The 14,765-nt window shown below is 37.8% G+C and overlaps 1 protein-coding gene across 5 annotated transcripts in view; it reads left to right on the top strand.

Annotated features, from left to right (window-relative positions):
* ARHGAP28 (Rho GTPase activating protein 28) overlaps window positions 1–14,443 on the top strand; it is a 230,113-nt gene extending 215,670 nt beyond the window's left edge. For 3 of the 5 annotated variants that reach the window (XM_055102779.2, XM_063597203.1, XM_008971186.5), the window contains 2 exons: window positions 7,671–7,735; window positions 10,781–14,443. In XM_055102779.2, coding sequence (XP_054958754.1) covers window positions 7,671–7,735; window positions 10,781–10,875 — 160 coding nt within the window. In that variant the 3' untranslated portion in view covers window positions 10,876–14,443. The remainder of the gene's footprint in view (window positions 1–7,670; window positions 7,736–10,780) is intronic. The other 2 variants (XR_008621973.2, XR_010110101.1) reach the window with 1 other exon arrangement.
* The last annotated feature ends 322 nt before the right edge of the window (window positions 14,444–14,765 follow it).

The raw sequence follows: 14,765 nt of genomic DNA, 5'->3' as shown, positions 1-14,765 counted from the left end.
CATCTGATACATTGCTCAGTGTATGTAGAGGACACACTTAAGACAATTACATTTTAAAATGATGGTGCACCCCCACTCCCTAAGTGGTCTATGCAGAGTGACTTCCTTCCAAAAAATAGTGTGTAAAAAGGGAAAAAGCAACTGTACAGCCAAGAAATCTGACCTCAGTTAGGTGATCGGGTTAATATTAACAGTGATGAGTCATGTTGATAGTATGTTGATAGTATCAAGGTACACCCTTGATATGATAAAAAAAAAAAACAGCCCTTTATCTCTGTGGTCTTCCTGCCAAGAACACATAATTCCAATCTAAACATGAGAAAAACATTAGAAAAATCCCAATTGAGGAACATTCTACAAAGTGTCTGAGCAGTACTCCTTGAAACCATTCAGGTCATCAAAACTAAGGCAACTATGATAAATTATCAGAGCAGTCTAAGGAGACCTGACTACTATATTAGTTTCCCAGTGCTGCCATAACAGATTACCACAAATTGGGTAGCTTAAAAGGTGGAAATGTATTCTCTCATAATTCAGGATTCCAGAAGTCTGAAATAAAGATGTCAGCAGGGTTGATTCCTTCTAAAAGCTCAGCAGGAGAAACTCTGCCATGCCTCCCGCATAACTTTTGGTGGTTGCCAGCAATCTTGGCATTCCGTGGCTTGAGACACATCATTTCAGTCTCTTCTCCCATCTTCACATCATCTTTACTCATTTTAGGTGCCCCCTAAATCCAGGATGATTTAATCTCACAATCTTTAATTACATCTGCAAATACCCTGTTTCCAAATAAGGTCAAATTATGAACTTCAGGGTGGGCATGAATTTTGGGGGACACTGTTCAGCACCGTGCAATTACTAAATGTAATGTGAAATTCTGGATAGGATCCTTGAACAGAAAATGAACATTAGGTTAAAATGAAGATAATCTGAATAAAGTATGGACTTTAGTTAATAATAATGTATCAATATTGGTTCATTAATTGTAACAAATGTACTATATTAATATTAGATATTTATAATGGGGGAATGGTGTGGGGCATATGGGATCTGCCTATACCATTGTCATAGTTTTTCTGTAAATCTAAAAGAGTTCTAAAATTAAATATTTATTTTAAAATTGTTTCTAGGATCCTACCAGTTTTTTTAAAACCACCACTTTTCAATGGTAGAATAATTTCAGAGTAAAATAGGTAAAATTTAGTTATGCTAGAATATCAGGATTATCTTTCTATTTTAAAAATGAAATCTATGCATACATCAGTGGTCCTCTTTTAACTTATGTGATTTTGAATTCAAAGAACTGATAATAAATAGAACTATTACACTCATTTGAATGGCTATCTTAAAAAAATAAATAAATAAAAATAACAAGTGCTGGCGAAGATGAGAAGAAATCTTGTGCACCACTGGTGGGAAGTGGGAATGTAAAATGCTACAGCCACTGTAGAAAACAGTAGGGTAATTCCTCAAAACATTACAAATAGAGTTACCATATGATCCAACAATTCCACCTGTGGGTACGCGGCCAAAAAATTGAAAGCAGGGGCTCATGGAGACATTTTACTCTCATGTTCACAGCATTATTCACAATAGTTAAAACATGGAAGCATCCCAAGTATTCATCAACAGATGAACGGATAAGCAAAATATGGTATATACATATAATGAAATATGATTCAGCCATAAAAAGGAAAGAAATTCTGACATATGCTACAACATGGATGACTCAAGAACATTATGCTGATGAAATAAGCCAGTCACAAAAGGATAAACACTATGTGACGCCACTTAAGTTATGGTCAGAATCATAGAGACAGAATAGAATGGTGGTTGCTAGGGCCAAAGAGGAAGGGGAAAATGGGGAATTATTGTTTAATAGGCATACAGTTTCAGTTTTACAGATAAAAAGAGTTCTGAAAACAGATGCTGGTTATGCTTGTACAACATTATGAATATATTTAATACCACTAAACTATACACTTAAAAATTGCTAATGTGATACATTTTGTTATATGTATTTTACCATGATAGAAATATAAAAATTTTTAAAGGAATAAATACAATTAATGTTTTAAGTGTGAGGATAAAGAGAACTAATGAAAGTACACATCATTTATTAGTAAAACATCAATACCAGTAAACTGCAACAAGTTACACATGTACTGTAATATCCAGAGAAACCACAAACATAGCCATACAAAGCAATATACTCAAAAATTCTGTAAATAAAACAAGATAGAATCCAGAAAGATAGGCTGGGCACGATGACTCATGCCTGTAATTCCAGCACTTTGGGAGGCCGAGGCGGGTAGATCACGAGGTCAGGAGTTCGAGATCAGTCTGGCCAACATGGTGAAATACCGTCTCTACTAAAAATACAAAAATTAGCTGGGCGTGGTGGTGGGCGCCTGTAATCCCAGCTACTCGGAGGCTGAGGCAGAGAACTGCTTGAACCCAGGAGGAGGAGGTTGCAGTGAGCCGAGATCACGCCACTGCACTCCAGTCTGGGTGACAGCAAGACTCCATCTCAAAAAAAAAAAAAAAAAGAATCCAGAAGGATAGACCAAATCCTGGGCCATAAAACAAACCTCAACAAATTTAAAATAATTGAAATCATACAAAACATCTTCTCTGACTATAAAGGTATCAAAAACTAGATATCAGTAACAGAAGGAGAACATGAAAACCTCTAAACACTTTAAAACTAAACCAGATACTTCTCGATAATCTGCAGGTCAAATAGGAAGTCTTAAGCAAAATAAAAAAAATACCTAGAATGAAAGTAAAACTGTAACATATAAAATTATGTGATGGCTGGGCACAGTGGCTCACGCCTATAATCCTAGCACTTTGGGAGACCGAGGCAGGCGGAATACCTTAGGTCAGAAGTTCGAGACCAGCCTGGCCAACATGGCGAACTCTCATCTCTAGTAAAAATATAAAAATTAGCTGGGCGTGGTGGCAGGCACCTGTAATCTTAGCTACTCAGGTGGCTGAGGCAGGAGAATCGCTTGAACCTGGGAGGCAGAGGTTGCAGTGAGCCAAAACCACACCACTGCACTCCAGCCTGGGTGACAGAGTGAGACTCTGTCTCAAAAATGAATAAATAAATAAAATTTAAAAAATAAAATTATGTGGGATGCAGCTAAAGCTGTGCTGAGAGAAGAATTTATAGCAGTAAATGCTTATGGTAGAAATGAAAGATCTCAAATCAACTGTCCAAGTTCCTACCTCTAAAAACTACAAAAATAAGAGCAAAATATACCTAAAGCAACCAGAAGGAACAAATAAATAAAGATAAACAGAAATAAGTGAAATTAAAAACAGGAAAACGAGAAAGATCAGTGAAACAAAAAGTTGGTTCTTTTAAAAAACAATAAAATTGATAAACTCCTAGAAAGACTAACAAAGATAAAAGGATGACACAAATCAAGAATATCAAAAACAGGATGGGATATCACTAATATAGTACTTCCATTAAAGGGATAAAAAGGATTACTGTAACAACTTTATAGCTAATAAATTCAAAAACTTAGAATGGACCAATTCCTCAAAAGCCACTAATTACCAAAATACAACCAAAATGAAATTGACTAGCTGAATAGTGCTATAGCCATTAAAGAAATTGAATCTATAATACTAAAGTTTTTAAAACCTCTCCAAGCCCAGATGGTTTCACTGGAGAATTCTAGCAAACATTTAAAGAATTAACACTAATCTAGAACAGTCTTTTCTAGAAAATAGAAGAAGGAGGAATACTCCCTAACTCATTTTATGAAGCTTGTATTAATACCCTGATGCCAAAAAAAAGTCATAAAAAAAAACAAAAGCCCTACAGACCAGTATCTCTCATAAATTTAGAATTTAAAAATTATCAGCAAAATAGCGAATCTAACCCAGCATTTATTAAAAGAATCATACACCATAAACCACCTGGGATTTTTTTTCAGGCACGCAAGGTTGATTTAACGTTAAAAAAATCAATGTAATTAGCCATATCAACAGGAGAAACCATACAGTCATTTCAATTGATACGGAAAAAAGCCTTTGACAAAATCCAATACCGAGTCATGATAAAAACTCTCAGAAAACTAGGAAAAGAGGAGAACTTAACTTGATAAAGATTATCTACAAAACCTACAGCTAACATCATCCTTAACAATGAAGGATTGAATGCTTTCCCTCTAAGAGCACGAATAAGGATGCCCACATTCATCAATCTCATTCAACATACTACTGGAATATTAAGTCACCGTAGTAAGGGAAAGAAAAGAAATGGGAGGCATACAGGTTATAAAGGAAGAAATAAAAGTCTATTTGCAGATGACCTAATTATCTACATATAAAATTTCACAAAATAAAAATTTAAAAAGACCTAGAAGTAATAAGTCAGTTCAGTAAGATCACAGGATACAAGATTAACACACAAAAATCAATCACATTGGAACATGTGGAAACCAAATTTAAAACCAAAAGTAAAAACACAATACCCTTTACAGTCACTCTAAAAATAAATACTTAAGTATAAACTTAAGTAAACCTTTACAGGATCTGTACACTGAAAATTACAAAATGCTGGTGAAAGAAATTAAAGAAGACCTAAAGAAATGGAGAAACATATCATTTTCATGGATTGGAAGATAACACAGTAAAGATATCAATTCTCCCCAAATTGATCTATGAGTTTAATGCAATTCCTGTCAAAATTCCAGCAAGATACTTTGTAAACATGCACAAGCTTATTCTAAAAATATATATGGAAAAGCACAGGCCCTAGAATAACTAAAATATATTGAAAAAGAAAAATAAAGTAGGAGGAATCACTCTACTAGATATTAAGGCCGATTATATAAAAGGTAGAATAATCAAGATAGTATGATATTGGTGGAAGGATAGACACTTAGATCAATGGAATAGAATACAGAACCCAGAAACTGACCTACACAAATAGGCCCATCTGATTTTTAAAAGATTTTTATTGTAAACTATACATAACATAAAAGTATGTTTTAACCATTTCAAAGGGACAGTTCAATGGCACTAAGTACATTCACATCGTTTTGCTACCATCCCCGTCATTCATACCCAAAATCTTTTTCTCATCCCACACTGAGACTCTATACCCATTCTCCCTGCCTTTAGCCACTGGCAACCATTCTTCCCCTTTCTGTCTCTCTGAATTTAACTATTCCAGCAACTGATTTTGAGAAAAGTACAAAAGCAATTTGATGGAGGAAGCCTTTTCAGTAAATGGTGTTGTAGCAATGGACGTCCATAGGCAAAAAATAAATAAATAAACCTCGATCTAAACCTCACACCTATTCAAAAATTAACTCGAAATGGATCACAGACTTAAGTGTGTAGTGTAAAACTATAAAACCCTTAGAAAATAATGTAGGAGAAAACATTTATGATCTAAAACTAAAGAGTTCTTAGAGCTTGACATAAAAAATGTGACCCATAAGAAATAAAATTGATAAATTGACCTCACCAAAATGGAAAACTTATACTCTAAAAGACCATGTGAATAGGATGAAAAGACAAACTAAGGACTGGGATGAAATATTTGCAAAACCACATATCCAACTATGTGGACTAGTATCTAGAATATATAAATAAAACACTCAAAGTTCAACAGTTTAAAAAAACAAACAATCCAATTTGAAAGTGGGCAAAAGACATGAACAGACACTTTACACTAAGGAGATACAGATTACTTTTCACCAAAGAGATAAACAAATGGCAAATATGCCCATGAAAAGATGTTCAACATCGTTGGCCATTATGGAAATGGAAATTAAAACCACAATTGCATATTACTACACACCTGTGAGAATGGCTAAAATAAAAAATAGTGACAACACCAAATACAGGCAAAGATACAGAGAAACGGGATCACTCATTCATTTCTGGCGGGAATGTCAATAGTGCAGTCACTCCATAAAATAATTTGGCAGTTTCTTAAAAAACTAAATCTCCAACTGCCATATGACCCAGCACTGACACTCCTAGGCATTTATCCCAAAGAAATGAAGACCATGTTCACACAAAAACCTGTTCACAAATGCTGAGAGCAGCTTTATTTGTACAGTCAAAAACTGGAAAAAAAAAAAAGCCTAGGTGTCCTTCAACAGGTGAGTGACTACAGAAACTGGCTCATCTATACCATAGAATACTACTCAGCAATAAAAATGCAGCAACTTGGGTAGATCTCTAGGGATTTATGCCAAGTGGGGAAAAAAAGGCAATACAAAAATGTTTCATACTGTGTGTTTCCATTTGTTTAACCTTTGTGAATTGTCCAACTTACAGAAATGTAGAATAGGGTAGTGCTGCTGGGGGTAAGGGATGGAGATAGGGTAGGATGGGGAGAAGGAGTGAATGTGGCTATAAAGAGGCAACAGGGGGTGCCTTGTGGGGCTGGAAATGTTCTGCATCTTCCCTGAATGGGTGTCAACATTCTGGTCATGATACTGCACTAGAGTTTTGTGAGATGTTACTATTGAGAGAAATCGGTGTAGGGTGCACAGGATGCACCTGTATTACTTCTTACAACTACGTGTGAATCTACAGCACCTCAAATGAAAGTTCAATTAAACAAAAAACAACAACAAAAAGAGGGCACACTTGCATCTTCCTCACAGTGGAGAGGCCAGGACAATCATTTGAAGTAACCAAGCTGAAAGTCACTCCTTGATGGGGATGGAGGTCAGCGATGGTCATTCAGACTCTTCTAACCCAGCATTCTAGTCTAGGGTGGAAAAATTAAATTGAGCGATAGTTTCCTGTGACTTGCTTTTATTTTATTTTATATTTTATTTTATTTTATTTTATTTTATTTTATTTTATTTTATTTTATTTTCGAGATGGAGTTTCACTCTGTCGCCCAGGCTGGAGTGCAATGGCACGATCTCCACCCACTGCAACCTCCTCTTCCCAGGTTCAAGCAATTCTCCTGCCTCGGCCTCCTGGGTAGCTGGAACTACAGGCACACGCCACCACGCCCGACTGATTTTTTGTATTTTTAGTGGAGGTGGGATTTTGCCATGTTACCCAGGCTGGTCTCAAACTCCTGACCTCAGATGATCCACCCGCCTCAACCTCCCAAAATGCTAGAATTACAGGCATGAGCCACCGTGTCCGGCCGTGACTTGCTTTTATTATGGGGCAGAGACTTGCAGTGAAGTCAGCCTTAGACACCTTGCAAAGCATGAGGCAAACTGAAAAATGTGACATTGGCTGATAATTCCATTCAATTTTTTGGCAAATGCAGAGATAAAACCTGACTTCTTTTGGATTGAGAGTAATATGGCCAATGACAAGGCAGTATTAAACACGCAGCTGCTCCGTGGCCAGCCTTGATGTGTCAGTAACAGTAACTAACCTGAAATGGAGCAGGCAGCTGTGGCCTGAATGGGCTCTATGTAGTGGAGCGCTGTGGCTGCCCATCCTGGTGGGAGCAGTCCCGTCCTCCCTGGGCCTCAGCTTCTTGTCTGTGTCAGACGGAAAAACAATTATTTTTATCATAACTTCAGTCATGATACAGTTTTGTGGGACACATTTCGTCAAGGCAGAATGAATTATTTGTTGCCTGGTTATTTAACATGCATTTTTACCTCAGATCAGGAAAAAGTACTAAAATTATATTACTTTCTCATTTTTTTCAGTCATGGTTCATCAGAATGTATTAAGATTCAGAACCAAAGGTTATATGAAGTTGGAGGAAATATAGGTAAGCATACTGTAATAATTTCTACTGCTAAATTCTCTGATTACTCTAAAAGAAATATGTTGCTATTATCATAAAGGTATATTTTATGAATTTCTCAGATAAAAACTAAAAATCAGTAGGTTTCTGATATTTTTATCTCATGTGGGAACAGTTGCACAACTTTTCTAAAATGTTTTCAAAATTTAAATGAGAATATTTTAATGTTGATATGGAGTAGGCTTGGGTCTTTTCTTTTCTTTTCTTTTTTTTTTTTTTTTTGAGACAGAATCTTGCTCTGTTGCCCAGGTTGGAGTGCAGTGGCGTGATCTTCGCTCACTGCAACCTCCGCCTCCCGGGTTCAAGTGATTCTCCTGCCTCAGCCTCCCTAGTAGCTGGGATTGCAGATGCCCGCCACCATGCCCAGACAATTTTTATATTTTTAGTAGAGACGGGGTTTCACCATGTTGTCCAGGCTGGTCTCGAACTCCTGACCTCAAGTGATCCACCCGCCTCGGCCTCCCAAAGTGCTGGGATTACAGGTGTGAGCCACTGTGCCCGGCTGGCTTGGGTCTTTTCAATGTGATTTGAAGTTGGAAAGTCTCTCTGGAGACTCAGTGCAAAACAAAGAGAATACTGTAAGAACTTTCAGAAGCATGACACCATTTTGATTAACTTTACTATTTTAACTCTCCTCCCAAATTCATTCTTTCTATTTCCCTGGGGGAGCAGGGGAGGAATCAGCAAAACTTCCCCGCTTGGTCTGTGAATATCCTCACAGCCCCATGGGTGCTCCGTGCTCCCACTGAGGGCAGTGCCTTCTCTCACCAGCACCCTCCACTCTCCCACACCATCAGCCTTTCCCTCCCAACTGTAGCATTTCCATCTGCATTTTAAATATTGGCAATTTCCCTCACCTTTATGAAATTATTTCTTCACCCCCCTTTAAGTCTACTCCCATTTCTCTGTTCCACCTTACAGCAAAAGCTTCTTGAATCAGTGTCTACGCTCCAATTTCTTCCTCCTTGTTATCTCTTGAAGCCACTCCAGGCACACTCTGCCCCTCAGCACTTCACCAGAATCACCCTCTTGTCATGGTCACCAGACAACTCGTCTGTTTTTAGAACTGCCTGAGTTGATCTTTCCCTCCTTTGAAGAACACTTTCTTCACCTGACTTCAAGGATGCCCTAAGCTTCTGACTGTCTTCCCACTTTTCCTAGCTGCGCTGCTGGAGACCCTGTGCCCCTTATTTCTTGTCCTCTCAGCCTCTCAAGGTTGGAGAACGGTAGGGTTCAGTCCTCGGAACTCTCCTGTATTTGCACTTGCCTTCCTTGGCGAGCTCAATCCATCTCACTGCTTTAAATACACCTGTATGTGGATGCCACTGAGATTTCTATCCCACGGGTCCCTTTAAACACTAAACCTGTAAATCCAATCACCTGACAGGGTTGGATCTGAGGCCTCTGCATTTGCTCTGACTTTTCCCCAGGATGCCCTCCCCCCAGACAGCCTCACTTCTCAGTCCCTGGTCTCTGCCAGGTCTTTGCGGATAAATCAGCTTCTCAGCGAGACCCTCCTTCCTCGCACCCTCCCGAACATGCCTTCCATGCTTGGTCTTTCTCTCATGTTCTTATCACCAGTGGACTTACTTGATATCATGTTTGTTTGTTAGTTGCCTTGTGCTGCTCTTAGACATGGCTGTAAACCCAGCCCCTAGAATAGTGCCTGGCGCATTATTAATATTTGGTAAGTGAATGAATCAAGCAACCTAGCACTCACACAGCTCTTGGTAGTTTTGTTTTTTTGTTTTGTTTTGTTTTGTTTGTTTTGTTTTTTGAGACGGAGTCTCGCTCTGTCGCCCAGGCGGAGTGCGGTGGCGCGATCTCGGCTCACTGATCTCGGCTCACTGCAAGCTCCGCCTCCTGGGTTCACGCCATTCTCCTGCCTCAGCCTCCCTAGTAGATGGGACTACAGGCGCCCGCCACCGCGCCCGGCTAATTTTGCTAGAGATGGGGTTTCACTGAGTTAGCCAGGATGGTCCCGATCTCCTGACCTTGTGATCCGCCCACCTCGGCCTCCCAAAGTGCTGGGATTACAGGCGTGAGCCACCGCACTCGGCCAGCTCTTGGTAGTTTTGTTTGAGACTTCAGCATACATTTCAAGCACACTGCACGTAAAGACTTTCGAATACGTTTGCCCCAGGAAATGATCTTTTAGTTGTTACCATTTTGGGATTTCCTGCCCATGGGCTTTACATCCATAGTAAAGAAACAAAATGACCATTCCTAAAATGAACTTGACTTGAATCTTGTCTAGCTCTGGTCAAGTACCTATCTATAAAACCACTGGAGGACATGTATTAGCATATAAATGATGAGTTTATACCTGAAACAAGTTCTTGCCATATTTTTCTTTTCTTTTCTTTTCTTTCTTTCTTTCTTTTTTTTTTTTTTTTTTTTTTTGAGACGGGATCTCACTCTGTCACCCAGGCTGGAGTGCAATGGTGCGATCTTGGCTCACTGCAACCTCAGCCTCCCAGGTTCAAGTGATTCTCCTGCCTCAGCCTCCCCAGTAGCTGGAATTACAGGCGCCTACCACCACACCTGGCTAATTTTTGTATTTTTAGTAGACATGGGGTTTCACCATGTTGTCCAGGCTGGTCTCAAACTCCTAACCTCAAGTGATCCACCTGCCTCAGCCTCCCAAAGTGCTGGAATTACAGGTGTGAGCCACTGCGCCCAGCCCTTGCCATAATTTTCTAATTGATGCCATGAAGCAAGGGAACAATTTGCCTGTGATGGTATGTCTGCTTTCTTCCAAAATTTCACATGAGATTTGTTTGATATACCCATACTTCACAGTCTTAAAGAAAGAAAAAAAAAAGAAAGGAGAGAGGGAGAAGAGGGAAGAAGAGTTTGTTAAGAAACCTTAACATATGTCTACTTACTTTGGCCAAGAAACCTATATTAACCTTATTTGAACCTCACAAACACACACAGACACATATGTGTGCGCACGCACACACACACAAATGTACACTAATTCTCTGATCTTTCTCTTTCTTTTAGGAGAGCATTGCTTGGATCCAGATGCTTATATACTGGATGTATATCGTATAAATCCTCAAGCAGAATGGGTGATTAAACCCCAACCAAGTTCTTAAAATATCCTCGAGATAGCTGCTATCATGTATTATATGCCAAAAAGATCCTACATTTTGGTAGGGAAAAAACAACACTGTGTTTGACGTATTTGTTCCTACAGCATTCTCAGTATTTCTGGCCCTCAGCAGTGGGCATGGTAAGCATGAACTATGGAAGAGGCGCTGGTTCACCAATTCAGCTGAAGCTTTCTCATGACTTTTTTTTTATAAAAGTAAAGGAAAGATGATGTGGTCCTTCCAGAAGAAAGACCAATCTAGAATATGGAACTCTAGTCACTTCTAGTATTTCAACTTCCTAGCAGAAATGAACTTGGCCCTAGACCTAGGGATAAGCAATGTTCTTTATGTAGCCGATGCTACGAAACAAAAGAGGTGAAAGAGACCCTTTTTTATACTTAATGTACATATATTGACTTTTTGAGCAAGAATGCCAGAAATAGCCTTCATTTCTACCCTGCAAAATAATCCAGATCTGCTTTCTAAAATGAATCAGTTTCTAAAGTGAAACATGCAATATTTATGCTCTGACTGACTCCTGAATTGGAAGAGGAAGAACTTCTGTTTACAGAAAACTGTATTGTTATATATGTCAGGCTGTGTATTGTGACTATCAGCATTCTGGTGCAAATGAACTTTTCTCCATCATCAACTGTGGAAAATTGATACTTTTAAAGCATATTCTTCTATGAGCACAGGTCCTCCTAGTGAAGCTTAGTTTGACAAAGGGTGTCATATGCTTTCCTAACCTGATTTGTAGTTAACATTCACAGAGCCTACATTTTCTCATTATGGTTATGATGCTCAGTATCTTTCCAAGTGCCAGGCACGGGCTTCCTTTTCTGATCAAACATACCATTTTTTATATTTCACAACTATAGACAGTCACTTCTGCAGTCCCAATTTAAAAATGCAGAACTGCTTTATCCAAGAATGCTGAAAAATACTGTTCTATCCAGGTTTCCTAAACTATAAAAGCAGATTTTGCTTTTGTTTGTTAATCATAGGCATGGCTGAGCATTGTGGATTAGCCTGAGGCTTAAAATCAGATGCATGTCTGGTAAGATGACCACTGTCTCACTATCAAGAGCCTGCAGAGCCATTTTCCAGACCTGTGATTGCCCAGAACACATAGTCCCCACGTTTCTAATTTGGAGCAAATCTAAAAGGTGCTGAGGGATTGGACAGCTCTGACTTTCCTCGAGACTATGGATATAGTCCTTCTCGGATTAGCTGGAAATGGGGACAGAGTTCTCATTTATCCCAGACATATACATTGGCTTTTTTGGAATCTACAGATTGAGATTTTGATGAATTTATATTGGTTTTAATGAGACCCAAATGACTCTCTCTTAACAATTCAAGCAGTAGACAAAGTTGCTCACAAATACAGAAAACATCTTTTTGTCTACTTCGCAAGTCTCAAAACGTGATAATATTTAAGCCCATTTGTAGAAGAAATCTTGTATATACTATATTACACCTTGATATCTATACAAAACATCGCTTATATTAAAACATGTAGATAACTTTCTGGCATTTAGAATTTTGTTCCATTCATTTGATTTGTTCATCTGAGAATTTTTTTTTTTTTTGCCTGAAAACCCATTAAAAGAAAACGTGCCTTCTATATAAGTTTATGTTTATTCCTACATTTTATTCATTTTTAATGTATGGGTAATTGGTGGCACGTGACTTTACATAATGACTTTCTAGACTCTGAAAAAAATGCTTTTATCATTTTTGCAATTCAGACAAGGGTAAACATTTTACTTTATGTAATTGCCACATCCCAAGATGTAAAACGGCAGTAATTTATGACCACGTATGGAAGAAATTCTTCAAATAGCTACCTTACATTTCTGCGTATATATGAAAACTGAGTGATATTTCTCAGTGTATTTCCTTGCATTTGAATGGTTCAATTCTGTTGTGTTTATGTAGAAAATTCACAAATCTGTTCATTTAATTTTTTAATTTGAGAATTTTTATTTCTTTTGACTGAAAACACATTAGAACCTACAAGTAAATTCTGAAGGTTTTAAGATTTACTTCAGCTTGTCACCAGTTTCAAATAAATCCCTAATAGGTAACAAGTAAAATACAATTTCTTATCTACTTTCATGTGGTTTTAAATGGCAGGGACTTCGCTGAGTCAGTAAGTATAATCACTCTAGTTTATTCAAGGATGTGTGACAACTTTCAACTTCCATACATATATATGTATGTATGGAAGGCCATGTCAATACTAGTATCATTGGATATAACTTTGATTCTTAATCAGAGGGCAAATTCATTAGAGAAGAATTTTTAGTAGATACACAGACTAATATTTGTGTGGAGGTTCTTTTGACCAATTTTATTCCTAAGAATAAACAAACCCCTACAGTTAAAATGCAAAGATGCCTGTCATCTAAGTATTGAAAGAATTTTTGCCTTATCAAGAGTTGTTTTTTAAAAATTTAATAAATTCATAAAAACGACTCATATCTTTGCAAACAAAAGAAGGGCAGATACTGGGCTTCTACATGCTATCCTTAAGAGCTTCTCCCCCTCACCCATTCCTAGTGCTCTTGGTATACACTTGGGAAAATAATGTCCTCCAGGAGAAAGTGTCAGAGGGAACTAACATTTTAGGAATGCTTATTCAGAAAAAAATCCTAGAGTTGATTCATTGTTTTCCTCTATCCTGCAAAAGAAGATCCCTTTGTTAAGCAGCTCACTTGGAAATATGATTCTTGGAGTCAATGATGTCTAAACAAACTGGATTATCAACTATTTACAACGTCTATACAGTATAAACTACCTCACTTGCCTTTCTTGGGAAAAAAAAAATGAATGGACTTTAACAATTGTTGTTACAAACTGTGCCTGAATCTTATTATTTAAATCACTTCAGTTAGCTTTCAGTGTATGTTTAATAATATACATTTAATGATGAAAAATATTTTCAGCAAAGCTTTAAAACCAGAAATACTGTGTAACTGTGATCTATGTGGTATACTCTGAGAGAATTCTGTGTCCTGCTCATTGTCTTGAGTTTCTAACCATGTGCAGATGCAAGCGTTCAGGAGTAGGAATTAATGTCCATCTTTTCTTTCAGGCATTTTCATCTGCTGTCCACGTATTTCACTTGACTGAAAGCTCATGTGAGTTAAAATGTCCCTTCTTCCTAGCGAGCATATTTCAACTGTTCTTCATAAATGTTTATGTGCCTTAAAAGATTTTATGTTAAAGGATTAAATAGTTTCTCTGACAGGCAGTTTTTAACTGTTTTCCACAAATAAAAATAATATGTCATGGGATTAAAATGTTTGTTTTCAAGCATTTTTAACAGTTTTACACACTTACATACACCTTAATTAAAAAATTTTTTTCTGTCAGACATTTACCAACTATTTTCTAAAACTAATTTGATTGACAAATCATGACACTAGAAAACGCCAATGTTTTATGTCTTTGCCCATCTCAAAAGCTAATATTGATTCTTCTGTTCCATCAGCTTTCATTGTTAAGTAGAATATGTATGTTGCATTTTATCCATAAGAAATAAAGAGAAAAAAACTAAAAACATTGTATGAGAATTCTTCTACTTCACTATTCCAAGGGCACAGTGATGCTAGGGATGATTTTGCCTTAAGGAAATATTTGGCAATACCTGAAAACAGATGTTGTTTCCAAATGTTCTTGTTTTTGAAGAGTAACTTATCAGTTTTTCAGCACCGGGGCGTGAGAGGATGCTGCCAGCCTCCGATGGGTGAGAAGCCAGGGATGCTGCTGATCCCGCTCCAGTGCACAGGACAGCCCTGCAACATAGACTTATCCAGCCTGGGCCTGGCGTGGTGGCTCACACCTGTAATCCAGCACTTAGGGAGGGCGAGGTGGGCAGATCA

This window comes from Pan paniscus, chromosome 17 (assembly GCF_029289425.2).
Source record: "Pan paniscus chromosome 17, NHGRI_mPanPan1-v2.0_pri, whole genome shotgun sequence".
NCBI lineage: Eukaryota > Metazoa > Chordata > Mammalia > Primates > Hominidae > Pan > Pan paniscus.
The sequence above is the reverse complement of the archived record's forward strand: the minus strand, read 5'-3'. Positions and strand labels throughout refer to the sequence as shown.